The 15,301-nt window shown below is 46.0% G+C and overlaps 1 protein-coding gene across 5 annotated transcripts in view; it reads right to left on the bottom strand.

Moving 5' to 3' along the window:
* The window catches only part of USP34 (ubiquitin specific peptidase 34), a 235,166-nt gene that overhangs the window by 153,266 nt on the left and 66,599 nt on the right, over positions 1-15,301 (bottom strand). For all 5 annotated transcript variants that reach the window (XM_068128379.2, XM_068128382.2, XM_068128381.2 and 2 more), the window contains exons 11-13: positions 7,940-8,032; positions 2,420-2,545; positions 252-381 (exon numbers count right to left, since the gene is read on the bottom strand). In XM_068128379.2, the coding sequence (XP_067984480.2) occupies positions 252-381; positions 2,420-2,545; positions 7,940-8,032 (349 nt within the window). The remainder of the gene's footprint in view (positions 1-251; positions 382-2,419; positions 2,546-7,939; positions 8,033-15,301) is intronic.

Genomic DNA, 15,301 nt, shown 5'->3' with positions numbered 1-15,301 from the left:
TTGTGATGCCTTTCTCACATAACCTTGTTAATCTGTTGGCACCTCATTGGCAAATTTTCAATCACCTATCAGAGTATAAACATTCTGGTGTGCGTTGTTAAGCTCGACGACAAACCTCGTCATCTTGACAGTAAAAATAACCCGAGATTATGCAATTTACATGACCCGAAAACCAGTTAGTGATTTGCTCTCCTATTCTCAAAGGACTTATTTCCATCCCCAATCCCTCCACAACAAATTATAAACAGCACCTTTTTTGGGCCCAAGAGGTTGCCCCGAGTTGAGCAACGAAGCAAAAGAACTCTGCTTGGATAGCTGAGACTTGGTCGCGAGTGCATTGTTCCACAAAGCCTTGATGAGCATCGAGGCTAGGTACAGCGTCTGTCAGACCCCACAGGGCCGCAGACATGTGCGAATGTGACAAGGTCAGGCTGAAAACTCGTAGCAAAGCCTTCGGAGCACTTTGTATCAATGAAAACATTTAACGAACACAAACCTCGAACAGGAAGTAAAATAAATAGGTGAGATTATTATCGAAGTGTGAGACCGATCCTTTTTTAACATGACAGTGATGGATCTGAAATGACGAGGTGCTATACAATGCCAATATGGCCTGTTCTTAAGATTATTTATTTTAGGTTCTGTCAAATACCCTGTGCAGTTCTATGAAGGGTACAACAAAAGAGGAATCGATTTTAAAAGGTGGATGCAGTCAAATGAGAATGCGTTCAGCGACCTCATGATGAGGACATCGAACTGGTGAAGGCAGCAGTTTTAAGGATACATATTCTCAGTTTATAGAATCTAATCGTATTGAGAAAATTACCACATCACTGTCACAATGTTAACTAGAACAGCACTTGGAAGAGGGCATACATCCGCCAGGCTGAACAGTTTACGTTTTGTATTTCACCGATAGGTTGGATATGGATTTAGACCTGCACCAAATTCTAATCGGCTTGTTCTTGTCACCTAACCAACTCGTCCACCAAGTTTAGTCATAACTCGTCCACAACTTTTTCAAATATCATGTTATATAATCGCTTTTCGTCAGATCTCTCAATGGTGAAGAATCACTTAGAAAAATTAAATAACTCTCATATCCGAATCCATATTGAGATCTTCGCCAAAATAGAATCGATTCGTCCTCGTCATACAAACACACAACCTGTCCAAATCCGTCCACAACTTTTTGAGATATCCTGCTATATGTCGGTTTTAGTCCGATCTCCCAATGGTGAAGAATCACTTTAAAAATTCTACTAGCCGGATCCGAATCCGGATCTTCACCAAAATCTAATCATTTCGTCCATGTCACATACCCATCCACTCCACTCTGCCAAATTTTGTCTGAATCCATCCACAACTTTTTGAGATATTTGGTTCACAGACAAACAAACAAACAAGACAGACAAACATATAAACAGACAGACAAACAGGCTAACCCCCGCTCTAGCAGGGAAGAATGGCCTCAAAACCTTCGGTGGTGGAGGTAACAACACCAAGCTTGCTCAGTAATGGCCTTCAACAAGCAGTGATATATGAATTATGAGGCGTGTATAAAATTAGAAACTAGAGGGATGCGATCGGAGATTGCTGATGTCTTCCACTAGTCAATTCGTAATATTAGCTAATTGATAGTACTTGTTTTTTGTTGTTATTTTTTTTCCCACCCCAAAAGCAGGACACTATGGTAACCAAGACTAAATACTTAATGCCTCTCTCCAGGAACCATAATAATGGAAAGATGAAATCATTAAAATATTTAAATAATGGGAAAATTGACAAATATTTAAATAATTGGAAAGTGAAAAATTTAAAATAAAATAATTGCAAATCGAGGGAAAAATTTTTTTTTAAAATAAATAAGTGAAAATTAGGGGGGAAATTAAGCAAATGGAAATTGAGAAAAAACAAATAATTGAAAACTGAAGTCATTTTAAAAAATGGAAAAATTATTCTTCAAAAAAAGCAGGACACTATAGACACCAAAAGTAATGACACCGTGGACACCTCCTTCCAGGAACCATAATAAAACCGAAATAAATCCTGTGAGGTCATGCATTGCACGCACTCAGATGCAGGCCTTCTAAAGATTTTTTTTTTTTTTTTTCATATCACCCCAGACGAGGCATATGCCACTTGTTAACTTTGCTAATTGCTAATTTGTAAATTTGCATTCACACTAATTGCTAATTTGCATTCTCACTCTAGGCAACGGGCGAAAAAAATATTCAGCAAGATGGCAAAACTCACATTTGAACCAAACTTTATCATCGAAGCAAAGCCTATTCTACTGCGTATTACAAAACCTAACTCGTATCTGCTAATTTGCCCACATCGTGCCTTAAAGGAACTTGTCCGCCGATGAAAGAGACCCCTTGCTCCTCCATTAAGCAAAAATTTGCAGTCCACCTACCTGCTCGCTGTGAGCACTCGGGTGCAAAGATGATACCAGGCTGAGAAGGTGGCGCAGAGGAATGGGGTCGAGGTGCTTGATGAGCGAAGGGAAAAGGTCGTGGATGTAGCGACTGCAGTGTTTCAGCTGCAATGACAGGTTTGTTATTTTTAATAATTTGCAATCACAATTAGAAGGGGGAAATTGGTCGACACAAGATGCAAACCCTGTTCGGTTCGCAATTACATCCAGCGGCCGGCAGCTTACGTATGCCTGATAAGCAACGCACTGCCAGTTGTTTATGCTGAGATTTTAAAAAGCCATTTTACCATTTGTTTGGAAAAAAAATTAATCAACTGTGAAATTATTATCTTGGTTTTAGTTGTTTGTTATTTCTCCACTGAAACGTCAATCTCCTTTCAAACCAATCGTTAGAATCATGTCGCTACAAAACCAGGGACTTCAACTATACTTTGCAATATGTGCGCCTTGCACGCCGACATCAAGTGTCTGCCGATTGGACAAATATAGGCAAAGGTACTCCATCGTCTGGAGACGAGGTGAAGAGTGATTTGATAATTGTGCCATCAAATAGCGAAATCGGGATGGCATGGGCTCGCATTCTAGTTGGTCGAGGAAGCCGTCTCGTCATCATTCGAAGGGTTAATATGAATGGTAGCAGACACTGAGATCACATCATCACACTTTCTGGTCAAACAGCAAGGTGAAAACTTCATCGTTATGGTTGACAAGCCTGTGCAAAACATGCAAGTTGGCAACACAGCACTTCAGGGTCACATTACCATTTTCATGATGCACTGATCTGCATGATCGCCGGACATAGGTCCAACTACACACACTTGAGACATCCATGGGAGATGTGTATGTGGTTGCCAGGCTGAAATAATGGCTTGGAGGTATGCATACTCGCCTCTAACCGGTCTAGCATGGGTTTGAATCCCGACCCAGATATACACTGTCATCCCGGTATTTCACAGGCAGGGTGATTCATCAATGCGTGTGCCGTCCCTCGGATGGACGTTAAACTGGGCGTCTCATCTGCCAGCATTAGTTGGTGGACGTTAAAGATCGCACGGTATTTTTCATGAACAGTAGGCGAGCTATCACCGGCGCCATGGCCAAATTCCAAATTATTGCCTTAACTACTGCTGGGAAAACAATGGCAAACCACCCAGTGTAATCCTTGCTCAGGAAGCTGCTTGGGTATTATGGTGCATGAGATAGAGCAAGAGAGGGACAGGGATAGGAAGGGAGAGATCGAAAAAGAGAGGGAGCGAGGGAGTGAGATGTGGTCGCCATGTACTCCCACAGTCTCTTGACATCTATCGGGGATGCCTCTTCGTGGTGGTTGTACCTCCCAACGCAAGTCGGGGGCCAAATCTTTCCCATTCTTCCCTGCTGCCCAGATTCGTCAGGGCAACGACGATTGGTTCCCATGGACCTACCCTTTCCCTCTGTCTCTGTCTCTCCCCCCCCTCCCCCCACCATCCTGGATGAGGGTGAGGGGCGGATCTCTGGGTCGCTCCTGCGAGATCGATCGGCTGTCTCCGTGCCGCTGGCTTGTTTGAGAGAACTGTCCGGGGCTATACAACAAAAGTCTCTTGATCAACAGTAAGCGGCCCAAGTTGAAGAATGGCCTAAAATACCAAAGTGATAGCTGGATTGTGATTGGATTGGTAGAATGACCTACCAAACCTTGTGTTAGGGCCAATTGTGGTACAACACGCTATTAAATTATTTGTGTCAATATAAACGTATCCATAATCGTTTGTAGAATGGCATCATTGCTAATTTGCATTCTCATTTCAGATCGCTGTGTTGTCGCATAACTTAACTTGGCTTTGCCTTTTAATGAAACGGTGCTCATTAATAAAGTATAGAAATCAATGTGCTGATGCTCTAATAACCACAATATGAATACAAATGAACGTCCCATTCAAACAATTCAAGCCAAAAACTTTTGTTGCTCAACCTTTTTTGTGAGGAGCATATAAATATTAGTAAACAAATATTGATCAACCTCTATGTTTAAAATCTGCTGTCTCGTCATTATATCGATTTTAAGGGGCAAATGCTTCCTTTTCATTCTTGTATACAATATTGAGGCTCATGGAAAACAACGTAACAGAGGGCAAGAAGGCAACGTAGATACAATGGGGTAACATGTCGAGGTAACAAGAAAGCGATTGAACAAACAGGATGAGGAGAGATAGAGGCAGAGGAAAAAGAAACCTGCAAGTAAGAGGGTTGGGTAAGGAAGGGGTAAGAGTCGAAAGGTCTAGGGTAGATATGGGGAACGACATGACACTATTGGTGTACTCCCGTCTTGAAGCAATGGAGGGAAGACGTTGATTGTAGCACTTCTGGAAGGCAGTACCACAAACGAGAAAAAGAGGAACAATAGAGCCGAGGTGTGTGGTAAGCCCAGATTTTGAGAGTTTAAGCAGTATGCGGTTACTGGAGGAATGTGTAGTTCCTGGATGAGTTGTGGAGGGTCGGCGGACTGACGGAGCACGGTGGGCTAGACCAGAGCAAAAGCAGTTAAAAAATAAAAACTAGAAAGCATCTGAAGATGCAAAGCCTGTCCGCATCCGCTTGTATTCAGACGTCTTCATTTTCTTCCGTATGTTCAAAATACCGAAAACAGTAAAAATTTAAAAAAATTAAAAAATAAAATGATTTTATGCAGCCTTGACCTTTGAGCCTAAATTTTTTTTATCAGCTTCTAGCTTTTGATTGGTGAACCAATTCTGTGACCCAATATGCAAATTCTTAAAATTTCAGGTCAATCGAGTGAAAATTGGTGGTTTTACACAACCTTGATCATTGAAATTTTGATCTAAAAAACAATTGGCTTGTAGCTCTTGATTGGTGAACCAATTCAGTGACCCAATATGCAAATTGTTTCAATTTCAGGTCAATTGGATGAAAAATTGACAATTTGTGACACTGAACTTTGACCTTTTGACCAAATCATTAATTTTCCTTCTCCATATTCACATAATACAGCTTTGTTGAAAATTTGATTGCAAAACTGAAATGGTAAATTTAAATTTCAGATCAATTGGATGAAAAGTGATGATTTTAGGTGACGCTGACCTTTAACCTTTTGATAAAAATTATGAATTTGTCTTCTCCATATTATCATAATAAGGCTTTGTAGAAAATTTGATGACAATCACTCAAATGGTAAAATAGTTATGGCCCGGACACACACACACACACATGCACACACACGTGATTACAAAACCCCATCGTCCCCTGTGCAAGGGACAGGCTAAAAAGAAACAAAGGCCACCAACCAGACTGTGAAGTGAGAGCACCAAGCCTTGTGCTTCAGACTCATTGCAAAAATGCCAATAATGTTGAGAGCCTTAAATTTCAGAGTCCCAAAGAGAAAAATGTGAATCGAGGATGTCAGCCAGTAGGGTAGAGCAGTACTCTATTAAGCTACAGAAAAGGCCTGGTCCGTTTGTGGTAGTTCACATTTTTAATCGATGAGTTGAAACAACAGAGGATGCTCAATCCACAGCTGGCTTTGGAGGCCAGCTTTCCGAAATGGTCAGCTCAGGAGAAGGTCTGTCATGTTCAGGGACCTCTGTCGTTACGGGAACCAAGTTGGGACGCTCATATCGGAAAAGGGAGATCCATGCCAGGCTGTTCATGTGCTGTGGGAGGGGACTTTGTGTGGACAGCATGCTTTCTGTGTGCGCAATGTCAAGGAAGGGGTCAGAGAAGGGGTTGCATTCGCCATTGCTTCTGGAGGCTATATTTTCGGCAGTGGCGGTAGCCAGCGCTTTGGGGAGCCGTCCGCAATCCACCGGGATGTGTGGTTGGGCCTGGTTGCTTCCTGGAATCAGGGTAGTCACATACAGGGTTACTTCAGGAGGATGAACAAGGAGCAATATCAGGCTATTTTGGAGTCTTACTGCTTTGTGATAATTTATATGCTTTTGTTTTTAGTGGGACATCTATGGGAGACATGTACAGTGAGTGCATTCAGAAAGTATTCAGACCCCTTCACTTTTTTCACATTTTGTTATGATGCAGCCTTATGCTGAAATCGTTTAAATTCATTTTTTCCTCATCAATCTACACTCAATACCCCATAATGACAAAGAGAAAACAGGGTTTTTGAAAGTTTTGCAAGTTTATTAAAAATAAAAAACTGAAATATCACATTGACATAAGTATTCATACCCTTTGCTATGACACTTGAAATTTAGCTCAGATGCCTCCCATTTCTCTTGATCATCTTTGAGATGTTTCTACACCTTGATTGGAGTCCACCTGTGGTAAATTCAATTGATTGGACATGATTTGGAAAGGCGCACACCTGTCTAGATGAGGTCTCACAGCTGACAATGCATATCAGAGCAAAAACCAAGCCATGAGGTCGAAGGAACTGCCTGCAGAGCTCAGAGACAGGATTGTGTCGAGGCACAGTTCTGGGGAACCCGACAAAAAAAATTCTGCTGCAATGAAGGTTCCCAAGAGCAAAGTGGCCTCCATAATTCTTAAATGGAAGAAGTTTGGAACAACTAGGACTCTTCCTAAAGCTGGTCGCCCGGCCAAACTGAGCAATCGGGGGAGAAGGGCCTTGGTAAGAGAAGTGACCAAGAACCCGATGGTCACTCTGGCTGAGCTCCAGAGATCCTGTGTGGATATGGGAGAAACTTCCAGAAGGACAACCATCACTGCAACACTCCACCGATCTGGGCTTTATGGCAGAGTGGCCAGACGGAAGCCTCTCCTCAGTGAAACACATGAAAGCCTGCTTGGAGATTGCAAAAAAACACCTCAAGGACTCAGACTGTGAGAATCAAGATTCTGTGGTCTGATGAAACCAAGATTGAACTGTTTGGTTTCCATCTGGCCACTCTGCCATGAAGCCCAGATCTGTGCCTCGACACAATCCTGTCTCTGAGCTCTGAAGGCAGTTCCTTCAACCTCATGGCTTGGTTTTTGCTCTGATATGCATTGTCAGCTGTGAGACCTCATATAGACAGGTGTGTGCCTTTCCAAATCATGTCCAATCAATTGAATTTACCACAGGTGGACTACAATCAAGGTGTAGAAACATCTCAAAGATGATCAAGCGAAATGGGAGGCACCTGAGCTAAATTTCAAGTGTCATAGCAAAGGGTATGAATACTTATGTCAATGTGATATTTCAGTTTTATATTTTTATAATAAATTTGCAAAACTTTCTAAAACCCTGTTTTCTCCTTGTCATTATGGGGTATTGAGTGTAGACTGATGAGGGAAAAAATGAATTCAAACGATTTCAGCATAAGGCTGCAACATAACAAAATGTGAAAAAAGTGAAGGGGTCTGAATACTTTCTGAATGTATGTGGTCACCAGGCTGCCAATATGTTTTCAGGTTTGTTTCTGCTTTCAGTTAATCTGTAATTGCATGCAATTTCGACTACTGGATACCAAGTAAATTTTAAAACAAACCACTCAAACAAATAAATAAATAGACTAAAAAATAATAATTCAAACAAGTGCAACATACCTGCGCTGCCAACCAAATGCAATCAATGTGCTGAGTGCTCAGCCTGCTCTCAGCTGCAAGGAAGTTCAGAATAACTTGGCATTGCTTCAGGATCTGAAAATTAACCACAAAGATTGTGGAGTCATTGATCTACACATGATTATTGTTCTTTGTTTAAACACTCATTGAAAGCTTATGGAGAAGCTTGTACATATATCCCAGTCAGTGCAAGCACATCAGAAGATGTCCATGTACTTTCATATGAATTACAAGGACATTTCCATTATCTCACAAGCTTCACAACAGGCATGCGTGTTCATATATATACATATACATATATATATATATATATATATATATTGCTATGGATCTCGGACGTCGGCTCTCCCCTTATCAAGGGGGGGTTAATCCCCTTGTCCTTTTATCTGGCCGACCCGAGTCCTGGAAGTTATACCGTCCTTCCCGGTGCGGCGTTAGGTAGAGTTTGTTAGGCCTAGGGGTTCACTACTGCCTAATTACTAACGCCGGCTGGAAACGAGGGAATAACTCCCGCTCGAACCATGGATATGATGGAAAATGCCGAGCGGATAGCATTCCGCGATCCGAGCTATTAACAAATGACTAAACCCGATTCTGAGCGATTCCTAATCGTGCCACGTTTACCCAATGAGAGAAAAGACGGATGCGACCGGATAAGAGGAAACCAAGAAAGAACAAGGCAATTTATTACAAATGTACAGAAAGAAGAGGAAACGAAAGAATGTACAGGAAAGGAAGAGGAAGAAGCAGTTACACAGGGCAGCGTTAAACAGTCTTGTTCTTAATACCCAGGACAAACATACACACTCACACGGGGATTGTAGATGGTTGATGGTCACCAATGCGTCCAGGCTCAAGCCCAGCTCCGGTCCAGGCTCTGATCCAGGCTCCGGTCCAACGGACGAAACCCGGCAGGCAGCTCCGCATGTAGTTGGAACGCGACCGAACAATTATATTGCGGGGGGAAGCTGGTGTCCTATGGCGTACGTAATAAATGCACACTCGTGCCAAACGCCCCTCTCTCCAAGGTCCTTTCGCAAAGCGCGTTTCCAACCAGTCCTTTACAACGCCAATCGTACGACGCCGTCTTGGACAGTTCTCTCATCAAGCGCGCCGTATATCTCTTCACAAAGGTGCGCTCTCCCGATAAGCCCTCCTTTAATAAGGTCCTCCTTTAATCAGCGCCACTGCATCAGTCCTCCGGCAAGTTCTCTCATCAAGCGCGCCGTATATCTCATCAGTCCTTTTGCAACGCGTGTTTCCCAGTAAGTCCTGTGAAAGGGCTTTGCGTTCGCGCTTTTATAATGCAACCAAGCGATGGCTCCGCGAGCCTCAAAGCCACGCCTCTCGGCAATGTCACTTCAGCCCTGGTTGGCTGGTTATCGCTTACCGGCCACGCCCTGATGGTGGGTTGACGTGGCCACACCTTCTTCCTGACGCTCCGCCCCCTTTCTCGGGCCTTACCTCGTGGCTTATGGCGGCGTGTGGGCGGAAGCCCAGCGAGGTTGCGAGCAGCGAAGGCTGCTGCTGCTGGCCGAGGCGCGTAACAATTTGGGAGGGCCATGGGGCAGACTCGAGGGCGCGTAATGGCGTCGCTTGGAGAGGGAGGCTTTCAAAATGGACGAATGGGGACCTACTCCTTATTTTATTGACACAACGCAGATTCAACTATTGGAAACATGGCCTTACCTATACACATACTAATGAAATAACTGAAGTCCTATGGTGGCCTACGTGTTGCTTGTGGCCTAACTATGGGGTGCAACCTTTAACCCTTTAATGTCATATTTACACGTGTGAGTTCTCAAAACTGCAACACTGCACCCCCCCCTTTTTCCAGGCTCGCCCCGAGCCGAAACAATCAGGACTATCTTTTAAATTAGTGTGACACTTTGGTGTGGTTACCCTCTACCTTTAACCTACTACCCTGAGTGCGACAGTTTTAACACTAGATATGTCCCCCCTGCTGCGTTGCGTCCTACCTAACTGACTCACACCCACAATTAACCGAATTACGGAATGGTTCTCAAACTACACATAGAGCCGGTGGGGAGCATTATTTACAAGACTACTATTATTTACACTACAACCCAGGACCTGTCTTTTGTGGGAAAAAGAGAAGATGTTTTGAAAAGAGGAAAATGCTATTGCAATGCACTGCACCAATACACCATACCCATATGTACCAATAAATGCACCCTAATAAAAACAAATGCACCAAAAAGCACGATCCATGAAAATGCACAGTCATCACATTTCAAAAATAATAAAGGATGACTTCTTGTGCTCCTCTGCTGGGCCGATGTATCTTGGCTTGATCTTCTTGCTTCATGTTCTCATTTAATAAAAACGGGCACAAACCGCGTCCGTTTTTTTTATTCAAGGCCAGCAGGGCCAACGTAGGTGGTCCGACTGCTGGGCATTGATGCCACTTAAAACAGTGGTCCGCAAGCCAGATACGGCTGGCAGCAATGGTCTGTCCCAGCAGAGATGCCAGGCCACAGAACGTGTGGTCCAAAGGTGCCAGGCCACAGAACGTGTGGTCCATATGTGCAAGGCCACAGAACGTGTGGTCCATATGTGCAAGGCCACAGAATGTGTGGTCCGGTCCATAGGGTGTACCGGTGCAGGCAGGCATGTAGGCAGCAAGAGTGCAGGCAGCACAATTCAGGGCACCTGCACACTCCCCTCGGACAAAAGACCATGGTCCATGAGTGTGGAAGGACGACAAAGCAGAGGTTAGCAGGGGGCAAGGGCGCAAGGGTACACATCAATACAAGGTAATGCAATATGAGGGGCGCGGGAGAGCGAGCCGAGACAGCTCGTCCCTAGCCGTACGTCACCCCCCCCCCCCCCCCCATGTCACCTACTCTACCCTTGCCCCTACCCCGTATTTACACCATTTACAAATTCACAAATCCCGTCTCTACCATCTTGTCCCCCATATTTCCCCTAATTCCAAATTCGTCATCAATCCCTCCTAAGGAGGAAGAGATGGAATACCCACAATGTCTCACCCACGTCAAGATGCGTCTTTCATTCCAAATGTTTGCAAAACATGGTGTGGAGTCCTATCACCCTCGGTGAGTGGATGCGGATGGTGCGAAGAGACTTTCATCTTTAGCTATACTTGTAAATGACATTAACTCGTTAAACTACCCGGGGTCTTGCCCTGCAAATCCATTGGCCACTTTACACTATGCGGTTCTAAAAACCAATTCCCATTGACCATACTGTGGCGCTCTACCAATTTGGGGTCTCACTCCCCAGATTTTTCCTACTGTGCCCTCGCACAATTTCGGGGCTGGGTCGTGTGGCTCTCCTAGCAGGTCCTACTTACCTGCGCATCTCCGCCACTGAACGTCATCACCCGAGCTTGCCTAGCTCCTTCACTCTATCCTAACCTGGGGAAGGCCCTCCCTGGCACTTACCCCCTCTTTACCCCCTCTGGCATTGGGCTACCCGGGTCCTCTCTTTAGGATCATCGGGCCCCGCTGAACTCTACTCAACTCTACTTGGCTCCCAGAGCCTACCTGCGGCCTCACCTGGCCGACAGACTACCAGTGGCGGAGTGCTCATTTAACCATACATACTAACAGGCTCACACGCCCAGCCATTCCATACACTTATGCACCCATCCAAGCAGTACTCTGCTACTATCCGCACCACAGATGTCAATATCCACCAAAATTTACCTACTCCCTCTACCTAACTTTAAACTACCCTCCCCGGGTATTCGTGAAGGGGTCCATCCTTCCCCCATTCACTCCTTCACACCATACACTCCACACTACTCATTCCACACTCCACTCACTCCACACCATTTATTCCACACAACCCTTCTCCACTTGCCCACCATGCAAGCCAATGCACTTAACACAATGACACACATCCTCAATACTCCACTCATACACTTTCACACACACACACACACACACACACACACACACACACACACACACACACACACACACACACACACACACATCTTTCATGAGCATTGCCTCATCCGCTCAGATTTTCCCAGGCTCCAATTCTTCATTTCAACATGCTCACCAGCAAGACTCTCATTCAATTCCTTATTTAATAAACTACACCACAAACACACTGCATCATCTGACTAACTACTACCCCTCTAATCCTTGTGCTTTCCCCATCATCCCTTTATACTACTGCACATCCCACGTCATTATCATCCAACTACTCTACTCACGTCCCCACTACCTGTACAATGTCACTACTTAAATCTCAAGTGTCCTAAAGTCATTTCTAGGTCCCTATACATTTATCCAAGCCCTCCCTGGCTAGTTTGCACCGCCAAACCCCATAAGTCTATAGCTCCTTTGCCCCACTAGATGTAAGGGATGGTAGAGCTACCATCCCTCTACATCACTATCGACACTTGTCCACTATACTCAAGCCTCTCGGGGTGGGAATGCATTTTCACCACTCGGCTTCGAAAAGCCGGCAATGCGTGCGGATGGTCAGTCTCCTGTAGGTTGGGTCCGTCCGGCATTTTCGATTCTGGGGAGGAGGCATACTCGGGCCGAGGTTCCAAGGTCCATCCCGGCGCAGACCCTTGCGGTCTCCGACCCGATGACCCAACCTCCCCAGGTCGGAGCACCAGCCCCGCCAGGGGGCGAAGGTCCGACCTGGCCTTTCTCCCCCGGAATCATGCCGCCCGCCGCTACACCGACCATACAGGGCAGAGCCTGGCAGGAATCGTGCATGGCGCTCCTTGCAGAAGCGCCGCGGCAACGATCCCCGCCGGCCCTCGCAGCACATAAAGCGCACCACGCCCCGAGAGCTCGCGTCGGCTATACGTCAGTCGAACCGCTGCCCCGGTCAGCGTCGATGCTCGAGTCGCATGCTCACACCATGCGTTCCTTGTCCCACTAGCACATCCCATACACTCCGTTACTACATACTCTCACGCACATTCTTGCGCACTCATTCTACTCGCACACTCCGTTACACACCTTTCTTCCACGCACTCCTCCCGTGCACTCTCCCCTGTTACGTACTCCGTAACCACCCCGGGTGTGCAATCTTGCATCCACCCACTCAGCGCACACCTACCCACGGGTGTGCAATCTTCTGTCGCACATCCAATCACGTGCTCCGGTGTGCATCCCCACACACGCTCCTCATCCATCTCCGGTGTGCATCCTCGCACACTCTCTCCATCCCTCTCACTCTCTATCACACTCACTCTCACACGTACACTCCATTGTGCATTCTCACTCACTTTCACACTCTGTCGTGCATCCTTCCTCGCACTCTGTAATACACTCGCGCTTCGGCACCGTTCGCTCACGCACACCATTCGCTTTCACACCGCGCACCACGGACCTTCTACGAGCGCCCGGGTGACGTCTGGATCCCAAGCGCACGGTGACGTCTGGATCCCAAGCGCACGAAAATTCCTTTCGCGCCAAACCTTTTCGTGCCATACACCACCCTACTCACCTTGGCGCTTCCTCTTCTTCGTTTCTCCACCACCTGCAAACTTTCCATTTGGTTATGCAGCACAACATCACGGTGTGAATCCAAACTTTGCGCGCATTCCATCACTTTCTCCGATTTAATTCCTATCTCTGCCGTCTCTTCAAACCCAATTTCCACTATTTCTTCGATTTTATTTTCTTTATTCAGCTCGACGACCGCTGGCGCTAATAAAATCAAATTTTCTAATTCTGCGGTCGTCGGCTTTCCCATACCCTGGGTCGCGATTTCTATCCCGGTCAACCCGGCTGTGCTTTGCTCACCCTCGCTTAACCCGCGCTCCTCTAGTCGCGCTACCTCGTCGCGTACCCCCGCAACCTTTCCGCTCGATCTGCGGTCTCTGTCCTTCCCCATCTGTTTTATCTCATACCTGACTTTTTCCCTCGCTAACCCATTTATTTCCCGGGCTTGGCCATTCACGTCCTCCAACTGGCCCCCTAATTTGTTTTCTAATCCCCCCAATTTGCATTCCAACCCCCAAATTTGACTTCCCAATTGCTCCCCCATTCGAGTTTCCAATTTATTTACCTTACTTCTTCCCTCATTTCCTTCATTTGGCCACTTTGCGCATCCATCTTTTTCCCCTGGACGTCCATCCTCCCATTGATTTTATTGATGTTATCACTTAGTCCCCAAATTTCGTTCATTTTTTTTTTTTTTTTTTTTTTTGGATACAAGATCGAGGCTCGTGAAAGAGCTAACATTAATCACACAAAAAGACAAACCGACACACAAAACACAAAAAACAAGGGGAGCGGCAGACAAGATGGGGAGAGAGGGGGAAGGACACAAACACAACATTTGAGAGCAGGGACATCGGGAGGACTTGGGGGGAGGTAGGAGCGGAATAAAACATATGAACACTGCAAGGACTCTGGGGTGAATTACCGGGGGTAGAAAAGATCAAGGTTTTCGATGGGGGAAGATAAGAGATGGTGGTGAACAGCTGTTTTAAAGACCTGGAGGGAGGAGTGGGATTGAAGGGAGTGGGGGAGTTTGTTCCAGAGGCGGGAGAAAAGGGGAATGAAAGAGTGAAGGTGAGCAGAGAGCCTAGACTTTGGCAGTTTAACCATAAGAGGGTTGCAGGCAGATATTGTGCGACCTGAAGGAATATTGGGGGGACAGAGCACAGAGAGCTGGGGGAGCAAGGCCGGAGAGGAGTCGGTAGAAGACAGAAAGACCACCAACCTGCCTGCGGTGAGTAAGTGAAAGGCCCTCGGAGTTGACTACATCGCAGGAGATTCCAATGATTCTGAAAGCTTTGGCCTCAACAGCGTGAAGCCGAGCAAGGTGTGAGGCAGGAGCACCAGCCCAGAGGGGGGAACAGTATTCCATTGAGCTGCGGATGAAAGCCTTGTGTGTGGTGAGGAGCTCAGGTGTGCCAAGGAAGGACTTCGCACGACGGAGGATGCCCAGTCGGCGACTGGCTTTGGAGGCCAGCTTGGAAATGTGGTTTTCCCAAGAAAGATCATGGCAGATAGTGAGACCCAAAAGCTTGAGCGACAGAACTTCTTGGAGAGGATTGTTGAGAAAGTAGATGGGAGGGTTGTCCAGTCGGTCCTTTCGGAGAGACATTGTAAGAGTGTGAGATTTGTCAGGATTGAAAGACATGTTCCACTTGTTTGACCAGTCTGTGATTTTGTCCAGGTCTGCAGAGAGTGAGGAGGCTGCAGACTGCCGATCTGAGGGATGAGGAATTGAGCGGCAGATAGTGGTCATCAGCAAAGAGATAGAGAGGATTTTCCAGAGAGTCGGAGAGATCATTGATGAAGACCAGAAATAGCACAGGGCCCAGAACACTACCTTGGGGAACTCCAGCCAGAACAGGAAGGGAAGATG

This window comes from Myxine glutinosa, chromosome 9 (assembly GCF_964187855.1).
Source record: "Myxine glutinosa chromosome 9, kmMyxGlut1.1, whole genome shotgun sequence".
Classification (NCBI taxonomy): domain Eukaryota; kingdom Metazoa; phylum Chordata; class Myxini; order Myxiniformes; family Myxinidae; genus Myxine; species Myxine glutinosa.
Note: the sequence above shows the minus strand (reverse complement) of the source record. Positions and strands in the feature narration are given on the sequence as shown.